The sequence below is a fragment of the Emiliania huxleyi genome (genome assembly GCF_000372725.1).
Source record: "Emiliania huxleyi CCMP1516 unplaced genomic scaffold EMIHUscaffold_73, whole genome shotgun sequence".
Taxonomy (NCBI): Eukaryota; Haptophyta; order Isochrysidales; family Noelaerhabdaceae; genus Emiliania; species Emiliania huxleyi.
In genome coordinates this window covers 312,314-331,060 of record NW_005196528.1, presented here as the reverse complement: position 1 = coordinate 331,060, position 18,747 = coordinate 312,314, and the positions used below count along the sequence as shown (strand labels likewise).

Sequence of the window (18,747 nt, the reverse complement as noted above, 5' to 3'; positions counted from 1 at the left end):
GGCCGTGGGGGTCATACAGGAGTGGCAGCCACATATCGACCGTAAAGGATGGCTGAGCTTACTAGATCAGAAGGCTGGGTCGAATTCGCGTCAGCCATCCTCCAGCCAAATGGCTGCGACGGCTGTATATCAGCCATCTTGCGGCCGGGCGGATGGCTGGGACACAGCCATCGCAGCCATCGGCCGGAGGATGGCTACGCTGCTCGCTGGCTGGAAGGCAGCCAAAATGGCGCGTGCTGGGAGGCGGAGTGGCCAGGATGCTTTAATTGCAACCATGTGAATTAAGGATGGCTGGCATGCCTAGTTCTCAGCCATCCGGTAGGAGTGTATGGCTGAGATCTAGGCGTGCCAGCCACTTTTAGCACCGATGGCTGTAAACAGGGAGCGCAGCCATCCAAGGTGCAGATTTAGAGGTTAGCCTGTGAGTGTGAGTGCTTGGCCTGTCCGAGGGTTTCCGGCAACCCAGAGGGAAACCAGAGGGTCCCCAGCACTTTGCGTTTCCGGAAGTTTCCAGGGAAACCAGAGGGTGTTTGGTGCTCCATTCTGTTTCTCTCGAGTTTCCCTCGGGAAACTCGCGAGTTTCCCTGAGTCTGAGAGCTGGTCTGGGGCAAAATCTGGGGCAAAATTGAGGAAATCGGCACGATACCCAGGTATTTTCCAGGTATACCGGGGTTTTCCAGGTATACCCGCAAAATACCCGGTATTTTGCCGATTTTGGCCCCAAAACAGCCTCAGACACGGCTCAGAGCCCCCCAAAAATGACGAATTCCACGGAGTTTCCCCGGGGTTTCCCGAGGAAACTAGAGGGTGTTGTAGGGAAACGAGCAGGAAACACGGAAAGGAAACCAGGTAGGGTGCGAGAGGAAACCCTCGGACAGGCCAATGTCGCGCGCCTCTCTCTGTATTAGGTTGTTGGCAAAGGTAGGTAGGTAGAAAGGTGAAGAACAGCCAGGCTCGGACTGGACACCAACGCGGTATGGGTGGACGTTTTTATGGCAAGCAAGACGCTGTGTTCGAAGTTCCATAAAAGAAAAGGCGGGAATCCCGCCTTCTCCAAACTGAACTCGCAAATGGCACACTCCACGGTCGGCATCATCTCTGACACCCACGGGTCGATTGCGGCCTGGACGAAGGCGCTCTCCGCCTTCCGCGCTGCCGGCGTCGAGCACATCCTGCATGCGGGCGACGTGATCGGTGAGAAGAAGGGCGAGACGGTGTCGAGCCTGCTGGCGGAGCTGAGGGAGGTGGCGCCAGTCACGGCTGTGCGTGGCAACACCGACGACAGGTACGACGGCGGCCACGGGTGCCCGACGACTGCCACCTACGAGGACAGCGTCAGCGGCGTTCGATGCTTTGTTCACCACGGCGACCTCATCGCACACAAGGACGACGAAGTTGTGCTGTCCGAGCTCAGGCCGCCCGGCGGCTGGCGGCCAAAGGGAGATATTATCGTGTACGGCCACACGCATGTGCCGCGCCTCGAGAGGCACCCGTCAGGCGTCCTCTTCCTCAACCCTGGCTCGACTTCTGGCAAGCATATGCCCGGCAAGCTCTGCCCAAAGCAGGCCGCGCTCCTCGACTGTTTGCCTGGCGGAGCGGTGGCCGTCAGGGTGGTGGCGCTTGGCGGCGGCGAGGCGTCCATCTCAGAATGGGAGCCTGTCGACATGGCGGTGGCCGGCGGCGGCGGCAGAGGCGGCGGCGACCGCAGGGGCAGGGGCAGAGGCAGAGGCAGAGGCAGCCGCAGTGGCAGCGGCGGGGGCAGCGACGACGACGGCAGAGGCGGCGGCGGCGGCGGCGGCACGGGGAGGAGCAAACGGCGGCGCGGAGCCGCTGCTCCCGTTGGCGTCGAGCTCGTGTTGATGAACAGCGCAGTAGCGCCACTTCCGGCGCGGACGCCTGAACATTGTCATTGAGGAGATATTTTAACAGAAGTCCAAAAACTCGTGTGATATGGACGGATGACCGAAATCACCCCGTTTTTAGCCCCCCGCTACCCGGTTGCACTCGTGCGACGTAGCGGGGGGCCACAACTACGTTTACGAAAACATAAGTAGTCCCGCGAGGTGTGAATTGGCCGCCCCAGAAGCCCCCTTTCCATGGGCTTGATTTTGGTTTTTGCGGCGCGTCCCCCGAGCGTCCAAACTTGTTTGGGCGCGAACCGTATCTCGCAACGAATCTCGCCGGCCTCACCGGCCCTCTTTGCTTTGACCGACGCTACCGTCCGCTCGACTGGCCGATGAAGAGCGACCCGTACGACGCGCACTTGTCGTCCTCCCTCCTCGCCACATGACGGCCGCCCTCCGACACCGACAGTCGCGCTCCGCACGCCTTCGAGGTCAGCTGCGGCCGAGCGACGATCGGCTCGCTCCGATCGCTGGGCGCGGTCACTCTCCGGCCCATCACCCGCCTGCCGATCACCTGTCCGCCTCGCCGCGCGCGGGCCGCTCGCCTGCTCGCCACCGCCGCCGCGCGTCCCCGCGCCGCCACGCTTCCCTGTGCACCTGACCGCGCTCGAGCTGCGCACAGACGGCGCGCTCTGGCAGACAGAGCAGCGGCCGCCCAGGCGGTCGCTGCTCCGCCCCGTCCGAATCCGTCCGCCCGCGCGTGCCGCTGCCGCCGCCGCCGCCGCCGCCACCGCCGCCGCGTTTCCCCGCGCCGCCACGCGTCCTCGCACCTGACCGCGCTCGAGCTGCGCAGGCAGACGGCGCGCTCTGGCAGACAGAGCAGCGGCCGCCCAGGCAGTCGCTGCTCCGCCCCGTCCGAATCCGTCCGCCCGCGCGTGCTGCTGCCGCCGCCGCCACCGCTCCACCCGGTGCCCGTGTGCCGTGAGAGTTGCTTTGTGCATGTGTATGGGTGTGGACTTATATGTCACACTTGAGCCTCTACCTATGATAGTAGACCGGTACTCGGGTTTGGATGGTAGCGGGGGGCCCCGCCGCGCGCCGGAGGCTGGTTACTGATGCCCATTTTCGGTCATCCGTCAAAACGGTATCTGAAGATCTGTCCGGGGGATTCTCCCCAAACCTTGCTCAGCTGATCCAGCATGGGCCGTAGGCCAGCCCTGGGCAAAGAAACCAGCACCTCATCAGGCTTCCCTGAGCGTCACAGCTCGGTGATCGTGCCGGCCGGACACCACTGTAACGTCCGTTCCGGGCATTTGGACGCGACCTTCGGGGGCAAAGACATGGGCTCTATGGCTCAGACTGGACTCCTCTTGGTCCCTTCTGATGCCCTAGGCCACACCTGGGCCTTACCCGGGGTCCTAGGGGGCGGGCAGGGTTTGCCCCCCAAACTGGCACCCGGGCGCAAAACTTATTTTCCTGGGACGATGGTCAAGTCAGCCACGCAGCCTTGTACGAAGAAATCGGAGAAGCCTGGCGCGTCCAGGTCCGCCGAAGCGTCCAGCGCCGCGAGGAAGCGCAAGGGTAGCAGCAGCAGCAGCAGCAGCGCCGTTTCTGAGAGCGAGCAGACGCGCAAGGCCCTCCAGCGGGCTCGGCAGCAGGAGGCGCTCGCGCTGCGGGCAGAGGGCAAGGAGTACACTCCGACAAAGAGGCAGCGCAAGCGCAAGCCCAAGGAGCGGCGGAAGTGGGACGAGCGCGCTGCCTCCAAGCTGCAGGCGTGCCACGCCGCTGCCGCGCCGCCGCGCCGCCTCGATGCCGCTTGTGCTCACCGCCGTGGTGTGCGACAGGCGAAGCGCGAGCTGGGCAAGAAGCTGCGCAAGGAGAAGAAGGGTGCGCCGGAGGTTGTTGTGGTGCCCATCTTCTGGAAGGGCCAAGCCGGCCAGCGCGGCAAGGTGCTCACCGTCTGTGCTGACGTGCAGCGGATGCTGGCTGAGGCATGCGCCCGCACTTTGCGGCTGTCCGGCTAGCCCCGTGTCCGACGCACCGCCCGCGTGAGCCCGCGGCTCGTGCCCTTACGCCCCGCGCCAGGCGGGCAAGCGCGTCGAGGTGGACGCGGGACACAAGTACACGCCCGGCCAAAAGTTTGCGCACTGGGAGCACCGCGGGACGATGCTACGGGTCGAGGTGGGCACGCACACGCACCCACGCGCACTGTGCGTGTGCGTTTCTCGCTCGCACATGCACGCACGAGCGCGCACGCACGCACGCATGCACCGTGCGTGCGGCACTTGCTCCCGCTGCTCGCCCGCCGTGAGGCTCCCGCTCGGGATTCCCTGCCCACACGCCCGCGCCCCGCAGGTTGGCCCTCGCGAGTCGGAGCGCGGATGCTGCACTGTGGCGCGCCGCTCGACGCCGGGCGGACCTCCTCCGGCCGACTCTTGCCTCACGCGAGTGTCTCGCTTTAGGCGCGCACCTTCACGCCCGGCGAGCCGGCGCACCGCGTGGAGCAGGTCCAAGTGGAGGCGGAGGGGCTGGTGCGCGCACCCCGCCGGGGGAGGGAGGGGGCGGGGGAGGGAGGGAGGGGGCGGGGGAGGTCCAGGCGCCTGACGCCTCCTACGCGTGCTAGGTGGCCGAGCTTGAGCGGCTCGCGGCGCTGAAAGAGGAGGAGCGCGACGCGGCGGCGGAGCGCGCGGCGGCGGACAAGGGCATGACGCACAACGGAAGCTGGAAGATCGCGGCGGTGGGCGGTCGCGGCAAGAGCAGTGCCGCCGCCGCCGCGCCGCCGTCTGAGTCGGCCGCCGAGGCGCCGGCGAGGAGCGCCGAGCCCACGCGGAAGAGGGCGAAGGTGGTGAAGTTCTGAGGCGTGAAAGGCCGACGGCGAGTCTCGTCGCCGGCCCCGCGCGTCGGTGTGATCCCACAGGGTTTTGCGTTTCTACAGTTTACATAAAAAAGCACGATTGTCCGAGACGTGCAACCACTGCACCGTCTACAAGCTGCGTTTTCGTCTTTTTCACACGCATCTCTTGACGCGCGAATGTCATCGGGGGCTGGCGAGGTACTTCCAGCCTGCTGTGGGAACAGCTGACGCAGTCTCGCCGAGGCTCGCCCCAGCACTCGGCCAGACACAAACCCCGAGAGGCGTGGGAGTACCTCGCCAGATCGGGGGTAGACGCCGAGAGCGAGACGCCCCGCCGGCACCAACTTGATTCCCGGATGCGCGTCTCACGGCCGGGTCCAGGGGTCACGGGGACGCGGGGGGGGGGGGGGGGGGGAGGGGGGTGGATCCGTAAATCCGTAAATCCGTAAATTTGTAAGCAAAACCTCCAGAGAGCCCGCTATCACACCCAGCTACCAGGCAGACAGAGATCCGCCAGCACTCGCGAGACACGCTGAGAAGCCGGAGGCTGGCCTCTCCAATGGCAATGCTCGCGCAACGCTGTCTGCACGCGCTGTGCAGCTCTCCGGGGTCCGGCGGCCCACACGGTGGGAGGGTCGACGACTGTAACGCTACGTATATCTCTTCACTATCACTATATTCGCTCACTTGTGCTGCACAGAGATTACGCCAGCGGTAGCAGTGCTGCCTGGGGACACAACAACATTGCTCGTGGCCGAGCTGGCATAAGCCGCCGCACCAGCCTCTGCGGCTGCAGCAGCGCTTCGGATCGCGTCGAGCACCGCGCCTGTATCGTGCATGAGCACAGCCTCGAACGTACACCGCTAAGGTCGGCTATCCCGAGTTCGTTGAGCAGGCGCTCCAGCACAATGCTGAGCTGCGTCGGTGCCATGTGTCGACGTGTGCAAAACGCGGGGAACACGGACGTCGCCGAAAGTGGCGCCCTGATCGTGCGCGGCGCCGGCATGCACACGTTATATTGGTCCCCTGAAGGCTGAAGTAATATTATGCTCACGCTACTTGAACTCCTGAGTCCTGTGAGCTGGCTTGGTGCACGTGGCCTCGCTCGCACACACGCGTGCGCAAAACTCTCTGATGAATCATCTCTATCTCGGTGCCCGACCGTCATGGGTCCCTGCCCCCTAAACAGAATGCAGCGCTGTGCAGAAGTGCAGCACTTCTGCGCCCTCCTGCGTTTGATCAGTGTCTACTCTCGAGCCAGTCGCGTCTGCTCGCGCCGCCATGCTGCTGCTGCTGCTGCTGCTGCTGCTGCTCCGCGTCGTCGTCGCACGCGCAGAGGTGGGTGTACTCGGGCTTCTCCTCGGACTTTCTCCTCGAGAGCAGCGCGCGCAGGCCGGCGCGGCAGCCGGGCGCCGAGTCCCTGGTCCCCGAGAGGATGTGCACCCCGGCGACGTTGACGAGGAGGGCGACGACCTGGAGGGGGGTTTGGGGGGGGGGGTAGGGGGTTGGAGAAGGGTCTTGGGAGGGTGTCTCGGGAGTGTCGCGGGAGGGTGTTTTGGAAGGTGTGAGGGGAGGGCTGGGGAAGCGGGGGGGGGGGGGGGGGGGTTTCCGGGGGTGGCCATTTTTCCAAGGGGCGCGGGAGGCGCGGGGCCCCCCCGGCCGCGAGGGGTGGGGGGGGTGTTGGGCTGCCTGCCAAAAGATGGAGCCCGGCGTCTGGTTCTCCCAGTCTTTGTACATGATCATCGAGGCGGTGACGGTGCAGACGGTGAAAAAGACGTAGTACACGGACGAGACCATCGTGGTGTTGAAGGTGTCTAGCGCCTGGAGGGGAGGGAGAGGCGAGGGGAGGGAGGGGGGGGGGGGTGTTGGAGGAGGTGAGGAGCGGTGAGGAGCGGTGAGGAGCGGGGCTGCTGGCGCGTCGGCGGTGCAAAGTGCCGGGGCTGGGACGAGTGTCTATATGTAACTGTGTGCTGGTGCTTCTGTGTGTGTGGCCGTGCGATCGTCGTGTCTGGAGAAGTGCGACCGAGCGCGCCTTGTTGAGGGAGTTCATCTCGGCCACATCTCAGCTTTGTCTCGGCTACATCTCGGCTACATCTCGCCTTGTTGAGGTAGTTCATCTGCGTCGCGATGCAGCAGCCGACCCACAGGATGAAGAAGAGCGTCTCCCGCTTGCGCAGCTGGTCCGAGCCCCGCATTGTCAGCTTGGCGGCGATGCCTGCCGCGCGGAGCAGGGATGGGCGGGCGGCGGCAGGGCAGTGGTGAGGAGGGCTTGAAGGGGAGGGAGGGTGGCATGGCGGGTGCGGCACCGATCCCGCGCAGCGCCATCTCCCGATCTCTCCCCAAATCTCCCTATCTCTCACCGATCCCGCGCAGCGCCATCTCCCTATCTCTCCCCAAATCTCCCTATCTCTCACCGATCCCGCGCAGCGCCATCACACTCAGCGACCCGATCATTGAGCAGATGGCGACGTAGACGACGACGTGAGTCTGGCAGACGGGCGGGGCCGGGAGGGAGGTGAGGGAGGGGAGGCGACGAGGAGGGCGACGCGAGTCTGTGCGGCGGAGAGGTGGGATGAGGGGCGGGGGGGGGAGGGAGGAGGCGAGGCGGGCGGGTTTGTGGAGGGGAGGGGAGCGAAGGAGGCGGCGAGGCGGCGTAGAGAGGGCGGCGGCGGCGGTGGCGGCGGCGGCGGAGGAGACGGCGGCTGGCGGGGGAGGGGTGGTTGCGAGCGACTCGCCTTTCCGTACTTAGGCGCCGCTCCATACACGAGGGCGAGGGTGAAGGAGAGGACAAAGCAGACATACGCGCGGAAGACGGGCTGCATCGCCATCGACCAAACCTCCTCGACGCTCGTCACCGGCGCCTCCTCCGGCGCGAACCGCACCTGCAGGAAGGCTCCAGGACAGGTCCAGGACAGGTCTAGGAAAGGGCGCCTCCTCCGGCGCGAACCGCGCCAGCACGACCGTGCCGACGGTGCACAGCAGGATCCCTGCAATACCTGAGGAGAGGTCGGCGAGGTCCCGGGGGGGAGAGGAGCTCGCGCACTCCTCAGCTGAGCCGGCAGGGGCCGGCGCGGCACTCGTGGGGCAAGCCCCGTGGGGCTCTCGCCACGGACCCTCCCCCTCCCTCTGGCTCGGACGGAGAGACACACACACGCTCCGGGGGAGCGCGGCGCGCACCGCAGATGTGCATGTCTTCGCCGAGGAAGAAGCGCGCAAAGACGGCGGAGGCGGCGATGGTGGCAGCGCCGAGGGGCGTCACCAGAATAGCGGGCGCGTACGCGTACGCGATGAAGTTGGCCGACTCGCCGCCGATCATCGTCAGCATGCCGAGCCACCAGACGGGCTGCCGCAGGTACGAAAAGCCACCCGCCGACGCAGAGCTGCCGCCCTTCTCGACCGACATGAGCAGCCCCTTCTTCTTGATGATGAAGGAGGCGCCAATGAAGAGGCTGCGGGGCGCGGGAGGGCTACATTGAGTGGATCGTTGTGCGGGCGCAGCGACGGGCGCAAGGGCGGGCCGCTTGCGCCTCGACGACAGAGCGAGAGCGACGCCGCGAGCATTGTCCGCGCTGCCAGCTAGCCACTCGATCTCCGCCCTCATCGACAGATGTGCGGGTGGTGGCGGTGGTATCATCGCAGCCAGAGGCGTATGCCTCCTTCCGAAAAAAGAGAAATGCTGCCTGCGAACGCGCAGCCCCGGGGCTAGGGCTCTCTTGCCCGTAACCCGATACCGATCATCCGGCCCGCTGGATGCGCTTCTCAGCTCACCGGCCCTGGATGTGAGGTTACCGACTGCACTCCAAGTGCTCCAAGTGCTCCTGGAATCTCGGGCGGCCAAAAGCGCATGTCTCGAAGGTCCGATACTGAAAGCCCATATAGGCACCTTACATACACCCCCCCGCAGTATCGCACCTCTTGAGCGACACTACCTTTCCGCAGCTGGGGATTCTCCGGGTACCCCTCTTTGTACCCGTGCTGGCCGGATTCTTCCTCCTCCGAACAACTCAAGTTCGATCGGCCCCAGTGTCGAACTGGCAGCCACTATCTCACCGGAGTTACCATGTCCGAGTAGGCCACCGGCCAAAAGCGCATGTCTTGAAGGTCCGGATACTTGGAAGCCCATATAGGGCACCTTACAGTGGTGGTTTGTGCGAAGAGAGAAAGGAGCGCAAGGTGTGTGCTGTGTGGTCCACGCCCTGCGAGCGGGGCGGGGTCTGCCCGTCGGGTTGTCGCCAATCTCCCCAGGAGATGACATGTCTCGGAGCGGCGCGCCAGGCAGGGTGGGCGACGGCTAGCACGTGTGTGTGTCCGAGTGTGTGTGTGTGTGTGTGTGTGTGTGTGTGTGTGTGTGTGTGTGTGTGTGTGTGTGTGTGTGTGCGTGTGTGTGTTTGTGTCACACCTCCCTCTCTCAAAAGGATTCGACTTTGCTCGTACCTTATAAGGAACCATCCCAACTTTCGGGACATCAGCATCACCACATCAGTCAGTCAGTAAAATGGTTGGGTAGTAGGGCTAGAGGGTCGCTCTACACTTAGCCTCTGCAGCGAGCGAGCGCTCAACTTAGCCCCCACACGGAGCCGGGCTCGGACCTAGACGCTGTATGGTCGGGGGCCATGAACTTAGACGACATAAGGCCAACTCCGGGCAAAACCCGGGTATATTGCAATACCTGAAAAGCCTCCAGGTTTACCCGAAATACCTGGACGCGTCCCGACCAACGTATGCCGCGCACGACGCCATATCGCCTTCTCCCAGGGCCAGTGCGCTACTTGCGGCGCGCAACGCCTGCTCAAGTACCCCCCCCCACCATGTGCTGCCGCTATGCGTGCCTTAAGGCGGCTGCGGCGAAGCGGCGGGCGCGGCATGCCGATGGCAGTGCGAACGATGCGGTTGCGATGTGTTCTGCTTCAAGATCGTGGCGGTGCTTGGCATGCACTTCTGCGATCCCAATCAGCTCATCGCAACGAAGCAGCGCAACAAGCTGGCTGCTGCCAACAAGGCCCTATGCTACCTCACGCGCGGATCGTTCAAAGAGGACCAGCACACACAGGCTTCACCGTCACGCGTTTGATTAAGCTTGAGGAGCTTCGTGTCATGTGAGAACTGTTTGGCTAGACGTCGCTCAAGAATGAAGGAGCAGCAACGAAAATCGGAAGAGGAGGATGCTGAGGCGGCGATTGCTAAGCATGAAGAGGATCCATCGCCCTCCGCAGGCGAAGAAAATTTGGGGGCTGCGCCGTATCGTTGATCACGGTGGGAGCCTCCTGGCCCCAGGCCGTGCCACGGCCGACTTAGCCGATGTAAGAGGCTCCCGCTGATCTTAGACCGCGCAAGCACTCCAGCGTGGCTAGCCACACTTAGACCCGTCCAGCCTCGAGGCTCAGAACTTAGACTACTACCCAACCAGTGTCAGTAATAGGAATTTGGCCTGCATACACCTTTCCGGAAACCAAAAAGGAAACGAGAGGGTCCCCAGCACTTTTCGTTTCCGGAATTCCAGGGAAACCCAGGGTGCAGGGAAACCAGAGGGTGTTTGGAGCTCCATTCTGACAACTCTCGAGTTTCCCCTGAGGCCTGAGTCTGAGAGCTAGTCTGGGGCAAAATCTGAGGCGAAACCGAGAAACCCGGCAAAATACCCCGGTATTTTGCCGATTTGGCTTGATTTGGCTGATTTGGGCCCAAACCAGCTGATTTCCACGGAGTTTCCTCGGGAAACTAGAGAGGAAACGAGAGAGGGTGTTGTAGAGAAACACGGAAAGGAAACGAGACGGGGGGTGAGCGAGGAAACATGTATGCAGCCTAAAAGAAATCATACACCCGCTAATACCCGTCCTAAGCTCTGGGGGGAGGCGGGGGCCCCCGGAGGCACCGTGCGCCGTGCAGCAGTGCGGAAACGGGGCCCCAGCGCTCATACTCGCTCATACTACCAACTTCCCGATCTAACCCGGTCTAACAGAGGGCAGATTTGGAGAGATCTCGAGGAGTACACACAGATAGACCCTCCAATCATGAGAAAACTCTAACCTGATCGGTCGTACTGACCGCCGACTGATCACTCCAAAAATCAGCAGACAGGCCAACGTCTGCACGCGGCCGGCCGGGCGAGAGGCTTGACACGATGCGACCCTGCGACCCTGACGCTGCTGCTCTACCTATCAGACATGCACTGCTGACTGCTGCCACAATGTGCGACCGGTGCTGGCCCACTTGGCGGCCTTCCCGGTCAGTGGTGAGGCGCAGTTCAGCGCCGAGGGCGGAGTTCTCGAGGTTCTCGAAATGGATATCTAGATATCCTTTGGCCGCGTTGGGTAGCGACGGAGGCTGTGAAGTCGCGGCATCGAGTTCAACCTCAGCGCACGCACGCACCGTGCTGGGGAGGAGTTGGCCTGCGAGCGGCGAGGGCTCCCGAGCGCGCGGCGCCCCGTTCTGGCCATTTCCCTTTACCACCACAAAATCGCCTCCATTTTGCGCGCCTCCGGTGGCAGGTCTAGCCGGGCCCGATTGATGATACTTTTGATGGTTGCGCGCCGGATCTCGACTCCACCGTGCTACGGTGCGTTCCAAAGCAAATCTTGTGGCAGAGGGGCCAGATTGGCCGATTTATAACGACGAGACAGCGTCTGAAGGCTATTTTGTGGCGACACCGATACGCGGTTGAGGGCCCACGGTTGTGGCTAGTGGAGGGTGCTGTACAATCCGAGGGCGTTCCCGTGGCCTCACGGGCCCGGTCGACGATCGTGGCCAGAAAAATCAAAAAGTATCCGTTGGGGCGAGAGTTTCAACTGTGTAGCTCGATTTTGACCAAGAACTACACAGAACGGCCCCAAATCGGCCCGGAACCGACCCGTGGGCCCATCTGCCGCACCCAGCTCCGCCGGGAGGGGCGCGCGCCGTTCCCCGCGGCTCGGGCGGGCCACGCAGACGCGGCGGGAGAGCTTCCCGTGCCCTGTGAGTGCCGCCACACCGCCTCAAATAGGTCCCAAACTGGGGTTTGCCTCAGGTGCGCGAGAGTGGCAGCAGAGGCAGGAACGACGTGCTCTTGCTGCACCTCGCAGCTGCACCGAGTGTGCTCGCAGTGTATGCTACGGCCGCCGCCTACGGCATTGCTCTCGTACAGCTAGGGCCGAGCGTTTTTGCGATCTCTGGGTCAGTGGGGGCCGAGCCGCCTCGGGGTGGCGGGCGGGCGGGCGTTGTGAAAAACAGAAAACAGAAAACGGAGGGGGGCCAGGGCCCCCACACTACGATTAGACACACGCACCTGGCTCCGGCGACAAGGGGCGAGAATCGCAGCATGCAGTTCCGCGGCGAGAGGGGGGGGGGGGGGGGGGGAACCCAAGGGGCAACTTCCCCACACGGCAGCTTGGAGCTGACCCCAGGAGAAAGAGAACAGCGATGGCGCCCCCATATGACCGTAGACAGAAATGACCAGCTGACAGCGATGCAGCGGCAGCCAAAGCGGCGAGGAGGGCCCGCCCGCTGCAGTGCTCCGGCGGGCGGCAGCAGAGACATCGGCGGACGGGGGAGCACGCGGGACACGTCGGCATAGGAGCCAGGGGTGTGGGCTGGGCCTGCATCATGAATGGGCCTGATAGCGGCGGCGACGTAGGCGAGACGGCGGCGTCGCGGGAGTTTTTCTTCATAATGAAAACGGCGCCACCGACCGGTCAAAAGCCCTGCACCCCTGTCAGATCGCCATTGTTCCCATGCCCAGTACACTGCTGGCGTCGCTGATTCGCATCGACGCTTGGATCTATGTGATAGCACTATCGGCACGACGAGGTAGCATCGTCTCGCATCTGCGCTCACTGAAAATTGACAAACGGTCAGAGGTGCTTCCTGCCTTCGACAAGAGGCGCGTGGACTTTGACACGGTGACGGAAATGGTGTCAAACGGTACGGTGGGCGAATCGTACTTCAAGCGAGCGGCCTCCGAGCGCGCGGCCTGGTACCGTCGTCCCAGCCAGGGCCGTCTCGCGTGCGCGCTATCCCACCTGACCGCGATGCGAACGTTTGTACGCTCGAGGCACAGGGTTGGCATCGTGTTGGAGGACGACGCTCGCATTTCCCCGGAATGGATGGTTTCGGCGCTAACGATGCCGCCTCCCTTTGACGTTCTGTACCTCGGGTATTGCGAGGAACGATGCAGTGACCAGGCAAAATGGATCGACCGAGGCCGACACTTCAGATGGCGAGAAGCCGTCTTCCCTCTCTGTTTGCACGGATACGCGGTGCAGCGACCGGCCGCGCGCCGCCTGCTCGAGGCATCCTTGCCGCTCGAGGAGCCAATCGACAACACCTTCGCAAGCATAGCCGCCAACCTCAGCTTCCGCTCTTTCATTGCCTTGCCCCCGGCGGTGAGGCAGGTCCGAAGCTTTACGAGTGCAACGCACACGGAAGTGGAGGTTCTGCGCGCCGGCTCGGATACTGCTGCGAAAGAGCCAAGGCCCTTTAAATCGCGCCTTCCTGGCAAGCAATTTGGCAAGCATATGACGTGCACGTGCAAGGGCCAAACAGGTGCTTGCGCTCCATATGCTTCACAGGCTAGGCTCTACACAAGGCAGGAAGACGGAGAAAACCTGTGAAAATAAAACATGTTTGGGGCCTCACCGGCCGACAACGGCACGTCCCGCAGACCTGCGTAGCCCAACCGAGCCTCGCATAACGCCAGCGCGTGCGCGCATCCTCGCCTCACCGCCTTCCCGCGCGGCAGCCGTACACCAGCTGAAACACGCGCGTCATGTCCTCGCCCCGTACGTAGTGAAACGCGACGCTGCTCGCCGAGCAGCAGTCCGCGCCAAAGGACAAGTTGAGCGACGCGAGGCGGTACCAATCGTCGGCAGCGAGGTGCTCGCTCCGCAACGCATAGTGATGAGCCGGCCAAAAGGGGTGGAACCGCTCCCGGCCGAGGCTATCCCTCGTCTCGCTCGGAGCGACGCCGAACGTCTGCAGGCACAGCGCCATGGCCACGTCCTCGCCCTCCGACTCGGCAAGGCAGGGCGAGCGAGGCGGCGCGCCTCCCGCCTCGTCGAGGTGCGGGCCGAGAAGGCGCAGCGCGTGCGAGTTGAGCACCTGCGTCGTCAAAACACCAGAGTCGGAGTTCGTGTGCAGTGTCTCCATCGCGGAATACCGAGGGCGCGAGTACAGTGAACGCAGCCAAACACAGCCGAAGCCGTGTCCTCTCGAGTGATGATCGGAAGTACGCGGGTCCGTGTTGCGTATCTAGAGTTGAGCACGACTCCGGGCCCGCCGGCGTTGAAGTGCGAGAGCGACGCGTGCTGGAGCCGCCAGGAAGTGAACCGGCGTCCGAGGAAGAGCGGCGCCGAACGCTCGTGCTGCGAGCGAAGCGGCGCGCTGTCGAGGAGGGAGCGCAGGTTGTCGACGAGCACGATGTAGTCGTCGCCGCCATAGGCGACGTAGTCGTACGACGCGTTGCCTCGCACCACCAAGGCGTGCAGCACCCTCCAGTTGGCGCGGCTCTTCTGCCACGACTCGGCCCCCTCGGGGCCGGCGTGGGGCACGCCCGTCGCCGGCACGCTCTCGTCGTCGCGATCCGAGAGGACGAGGGCACCGTCGCATTGAGTCAGCCAGCTGCTCGCAGCGGCCCTCGCGAGGGCATGCCGCTCCGCAAACGTGGAGACCACACACAGCAGCCTCAAGCGGCGCGTCGGCGCGGGCTGCAGCACGATCCTGTCGAGCAGGAGCGCGTCGTCCGACGGGCCTCCCCTCGCCTCCTCGCGCAGCTCCGCCTCGGTGCAGCAATCCGCAGTCGGGCCGCTGCGCTCCGGCGCGCAATCGCTGACGGCAAAGCTCCGGCATGTGCGCTTCCGGCGCAGCCTGGCGCACGCGCTGCCGTTGAGCGCGACCAGGCCCTGTGCGGCCGAGGCGTACCTCCTCCGAATCGCGAGGGCACTGGCGGCGTGCAGGCGCGGCAAGGCGGTCGGACGCCGGCCAGCAGCGCGGCCCTCGGTGCCGCCCGGCTGCTGGCTCCAGTCAAAGTCCTTGAGGCCGTCATAGTCGATGCCCCTCCCGTCGGGCCGCAAGTGGTGCACAAACGCGCGGTGCATCTGGCCGGAGCGCACAAGCTCGCACAGCGGCTGAGCGCGCCGACGGGCACGGTCGATCTGGAAGAGGCGGTAAAAGAGCGAGATGGGCCGCTTGCGGCCGATGCCGTACCGTTCGGCGAGGCGGCCGTCGTACGCGCCCGACGGAGGCTGCTCCGGCCGCAGGTGGGCGAGGGCGATGAGCCGCTGCATCGCAGCCGCTTGCACGGTCCGGTCGCGCTGGTTCTCCCAAAACATCTTGACGCCTCCGCGCCGCTTGGAGTGCGACGCGTACTCGTGGAACATGACGGACGAGGCGGGCGCGTAAAAGTCGTAACCGTGCGACCAGCCCCGCACGCCCATCGAGATCTCCTCCCCCTGGAAGACAAAAGGCAAGCAGCAGTCGTACGGCACGCGCACCACAAAGTGGCCACGCGAGAAGGAGAAGCCGGCCGCCCAGTAGGGCTGCAGCATCGGCTCGCCCGAGAGCTTGGGCACCTCCTCTGGCTGCGAGCCGTGGCGGAGGTAGGAGGCCTCGGGCGGGCCCTCGAAGGCAGAGTTGCACATGATCGGGCGCGTGGACCGCTGCGAGTGGCCCGCGCTGCTGATGGAGCCTTGCAGGTCGGTGAGGTACGTTGACAGGACGGCATACTCATTGCGCGTGGCCCGCCACTGAGCGAGGATGGACTCGTCCCAGCCGGCCACAAACTCGTTGTGTGCGTCCATCTGCAGCACGAACGCCTCGCCCCGGTACATTCGTCCAGCCACATGCCGCGCCAGGATGGGCCCGGTGGCATTGCGCGCGTCCATCCTGTAGACGTGTATGCGACTCGCGTGCGCGCAGAGCACGTCCTCCGACCTGTCCGCAGCGGACAGGTCATGTCCGCACCGCACATCGCAGCCGGTGTCGCCGGGCACGACCTGGTCCACCACAGCAACAGTGAGCCGGCCTGGGTGCGTCGCTCGCGACAGAGCCGAGGCGATGGTGGAGCGGCACTGCCAGTCCCGGTAGGAGGCGATGTTGAGCTGGATGGACGGATGGCCCGCAAGGGTGTGGACGAACTTGTCGAGCGCCTCGTCGGCGAGTGCAGAGCCCGGCCAGACGCGCGGGATGCGAAACCCGGTCACCGCGTCCTCCTCCATCTCATCAAGCGGATCGCTCAGCTGCTCCCTTACCGGCCAAGGGTCCGCTGCCGCAGTGCTGCCGCTGCGAGGAGCCGCTGCCGCAGCGCTGCCGCTACGGGGAGCCACGGATGAGACGAACTGGCCCTCGCGCAGACGACAGAGCACGATGAGAGACAGAGTGACTGTCGTAGCGACGGCGATCGCCGCAGACGAACGCCGCGGACGTCTGGAGCCCACATCCTTACGCACGCCCCGCGGGTCGGGCGGTGCTGCCATAGAGAGTTGTGTATAGGAACGCGGCGAGCCCGCGACATCATTCTTACACACCTCCAAGCATGGAGGACGGGCCCACACGAAAACACACGCTGCACACGATTGGCTCGGGAGCCGTCCGCGCCAGAGCGCCAGTCCGCGCCCGCTTCGGCTTGTCGGTTGTCGTGCCAGTGAGTGTGCTGCACATGTTTCTAACCTTGAGCACTTGAGCACCGGATACCGGGTCGATTCCGCATGGTACAACCCCTCGATCGTCTCGCCCACCCTCACTGGTGTGTTCATTGGGGGGGGTCATAACAAACACGGTACAGGATCGAGGTGCACGCTGCTGAGGGACCCCAGAGGGTAGATCGAGCAGTGTCGTCCCCGGTCCCCCCTCTCCATCCTCATCTCACTGGGAGACGTCGGCGGCGATGGCGGTGTGACCGATCGAGCTACAAGAGGAACTTGTTCAGCAGGATCCGGGACAGTTTCTAACCCGTCATATGTGAGGAATGACGATTGACGTAGCGTGATCCATGTGTGTGCTCCGAGAGAGAGGCTTGTATTTTTTAAGAAATTCTCTTGGCAAGAGGTAAAAATGGAAACAAACCTGACTCCATGCGCCGCGCCCTGGAATCCCGCATGCGACATGGCACATGCCCCGCACCGAAACCGCGCGAACGAATGAAGCTGTCAAAAGTGCACCGCAGTGTGCGGCGCGGAGTTGCGCCCCGGCTCCCGCGTGCGCCGCGAGGCACGCTCGGGAGGCAGCGACCGGCGCTCTCATTTGCCGTGTCTCGCCGGGGTCCGCCGCGCGCGGCTCGGCCGAGGAGTTGCAGTCGCTGCTTCAGCCGAGGAACCAGAGCAGCTTCTTGGGCGGCGGCGGCGGCGGCGGCGGCGGCGGCGGCGGCGCGAGAAGCTGCTGCAGCAGCGGTCCCGGGGCGGCGTGGGAGAGGGCGACGGCGAGGACGAAGCCACCCACGGCTGCGACCAGCAGGAGGAGCGGCACTGCGAGGGGGCCATCTCCAAGCAGGGAGGGGCGCAGGGTGCGCTGTCGCCACGCGACCCTCTCGGGCAGCTTGAGGACGCGGCTCGGGGGGGCGCCGTGGAACGCGATCGCGTGGATGGCCGAGAAGAGCGGGAATCGCGCCTGCGCGCGCGGTCCCTGCGCGCGCACGCACTCCATCACCTCGCGGAGGCGGTGCATCGCGGGCAGCTTCTGGTCTCCGAGCAGCTCGAGCTCAAGCGCCGCCCAGTTGGGCGCTGGCCCGCCGGCCGCAACCTCACGCGCAAACGCCTCTGCGCAGCGGCGGGTGCGGCCCGAGTAGGCGGAGACGACAACCTCGGCGACGCCGCACGCCTCGAAGAAGGTTGCGGTGCGGACGTGGGGGAAGAAGAGCTTTGAGAAGCGGCGCATCTCCTCGAGCCCCACCCGCACGATGGCCGCCTTTGTGTTTGCGCCGCAGCCGAGCCCGTCGCAGAAGCCGCCTGAGGCGAGGGGAGGGGAAGGGGCAGGTCGGATCATTGCACGCGTTGAGAGTCCTAGGCCCGGTGCATGTATGTGCGTGATGCGTGCGTGTGTTTGCGCGCGTCTGCGCGTGTGCGTGCGCGAGCGTGTGCGTGTGCGTGCGTGCGCGTCTGTGGAAGCGTGTGCGTGCGCGTCTGTGCAGGTCTCGCCTCCGATCGCCACGATCGGCTTGAGCGCCGCGCAGAGCTCGACCCCGGTTGCATCCATCACGACGTTGACGCGGAACCACGGCCGGTTGAACACGCGCTGCCACACCGGCCCGTCCTCCGCCGTGCGCACGCCCAGCGTCGCCTCGCAGAAGCTTCCCGCCGCCACCTCGGCGGCGATGTTTGCCCCCATCAGCACCGAGACGTCGAGGCCGAGCAGGTCGCGCCTCATGCGCTCGGTGACGAGCGCCGGGCGGCCGTCGACAACGTCGAGCCCCTTGACCAGCGAGCACACGCGGCAGTTTGCAGCGCCGCCCACCAGAATTTTGCGAAAGATCTCGCCGTGCAGAAACTCGTGCGGAACGGCGATGATCACGAGCGTGGCGAGCGAGAGCGCCGCGGAGAGATCGGCCTCGGCGACGACCGCGTCCGGCATCTTGACGCCCGGCAGGTACTTTGTGTTCTCGTGCTGTTCGTTGATCGTTGCGGCGAGCGCGGCGTCGTGCACCCAGAGCTTCACGAGCGGCTCAAACTCGGGCCAGCGCTCGGTGTTCTCCGAGACGAGCTTGGCGACGGCGGTGCCCCACGAGCCGCCGCCGACGACGCAGACTCGGTGCACCAGCTTGCTGTTGATCGGCATGAAGTGCCTGAGCTCGAAGACCTTTGAAGAAAATGTCCTTCATCAGCGACGCTCCGAGATCGCCCGAGATAGCGCGGCGCGGCGGTGGGTGAGGTGTGGGGTGGCGTGGAGCTCCGAGATTGCGCGAGATCGCGCGAGATCGCCCGAGATCGCGCGGCGCGGCCCGAGGCGAGGTGGATGGGTTGGGAGCGGGGGGGCACAAGTGCTCAGTGCGGTAGATCGGTCAGTCGAGGCGCGTGAGCCGGACTTGTGGGCCGGACCACCCAAGTCCTTTACTCTGCGCTGTTGAGCAGGACTCAACATACTCGTTCTGTT

At 64.7% G+C, this 18,747-nt stretch overlaps 5 protein-coding genes across 5 annotated transcripts; 2 read left to right on the top strand and 3 right to left on the bottom strand.

Moving 5' to 3' along the window:
* Window positions 1-1,070: 1,070 nt before the first annotated feature.
* EMIHUDRAFT_465529 (hypothetical protein) lies at window positions 1,071-4,701 on the top strand (the record flags this gene model as incomplete). The annotated part of the gene is made up of 7 exons (XM_005760968.1): window positions 1,071-1,670; window positions 1,984-2,063; window positions 3,388-3,793; window positions 3,930-4,025; window positions 4,200-4,238; window positions 4,307-4,375; window positions 4,468-4,701. The coding sequence occupies 7 exons, from the start codon at window positions 1,071-1,073 to the stop codon at window positions 4,699-4,701; spliced, it is 1,524 nt and encodes a 507-aa protein (XP_005761025.1).
* Window positions 4,702-5,718: 1,017 nt separating this feature from the next.
* Window positions 5,719-8,334, bottom strand: EMIHUDRAFT_358812 (hypothetical protein). The gene is made up of 8 exons (XM_005760967.1): window positions 8,226-8,334; window positions 7,876-8,147; window positions 7,651-7,694; window positions 7,434-7,580; window positions 7,113-7,185; window positions 6,798-6,913; window positions 6,388-6,519; window positions 5,719-6,171 (listed from the first exon to the last, which is right to left on the bottom strand). Exons 1-8 carry the CDS (start codon window positions 8,297-8,299, stop codon window positions 5,938-5,940), a joined length of 1,092 nt encoding a protein of 363 aa, XP_005761024.1. The 5' UTR covers window positions 8,300-8,334; the 3' UTR covers window positions 5,719-5,937.
* A 4,067-nt stretch (window positions 8,335-12,401) lies between these two features.
* On the top strand, window positions 12,402-13,280 carry EMIHUDRAFT_217319 (hypothetical protein; the record flags this gene model as incomplete). Its single annotated transcript, XM_005760966.1, has 1 exon — window positions 12,402-13,280. One exon carries the CDS (start codon window positions 12,402-12,404, stop codon window positions 13,278-13,280), a length of 879 nt encoding a protein of 292 aa, XP_005761023.1.
* Window positions 13,281-13,386: 106 nt separating this feature from the next.
* Window positions 13,387-15,881, bottom strand: EMIHUDRAFT_105977 (hypothetical protein; the record flags this gene model as incomplete). The annotated part of the gene is made up of 2 exons (XM_005760965.1): window positions 13,387-13,767; window positions 13,932-15,881. 2 exons carry the CDS (start codon window positions 15,879-15,881, stop codon window positions 13,387-13,389), a joined length of 2,331 nt encoding a protein of 776 aa, XP_005761022.1.
* Window positions 15,882-16,687: 806 nt separating this feature from the next.
* On the bottom strand, window positions 16,688-18,432 carry EMIHUDRAFT_217317 (hypothetical protein; the record flags this gene model as incomplete). The annotated part of the gene is made up of 3 exons (XM_005760964.1): window positions 16,688-16,699; window positions 17,185-17,565; window positions 17,809-18,432. The coding sequence occupies 3 exons, from the start codon at window positions 18,430-18,432 to the stop codon at window positions 16,688-16,690; spliced, it is 1,017 nt and encodes a 338-aa protein (XP_005761021.1).
* Between the last annotated feature and the right edge of the window lie 315 nt (window positions 18,433-18,747).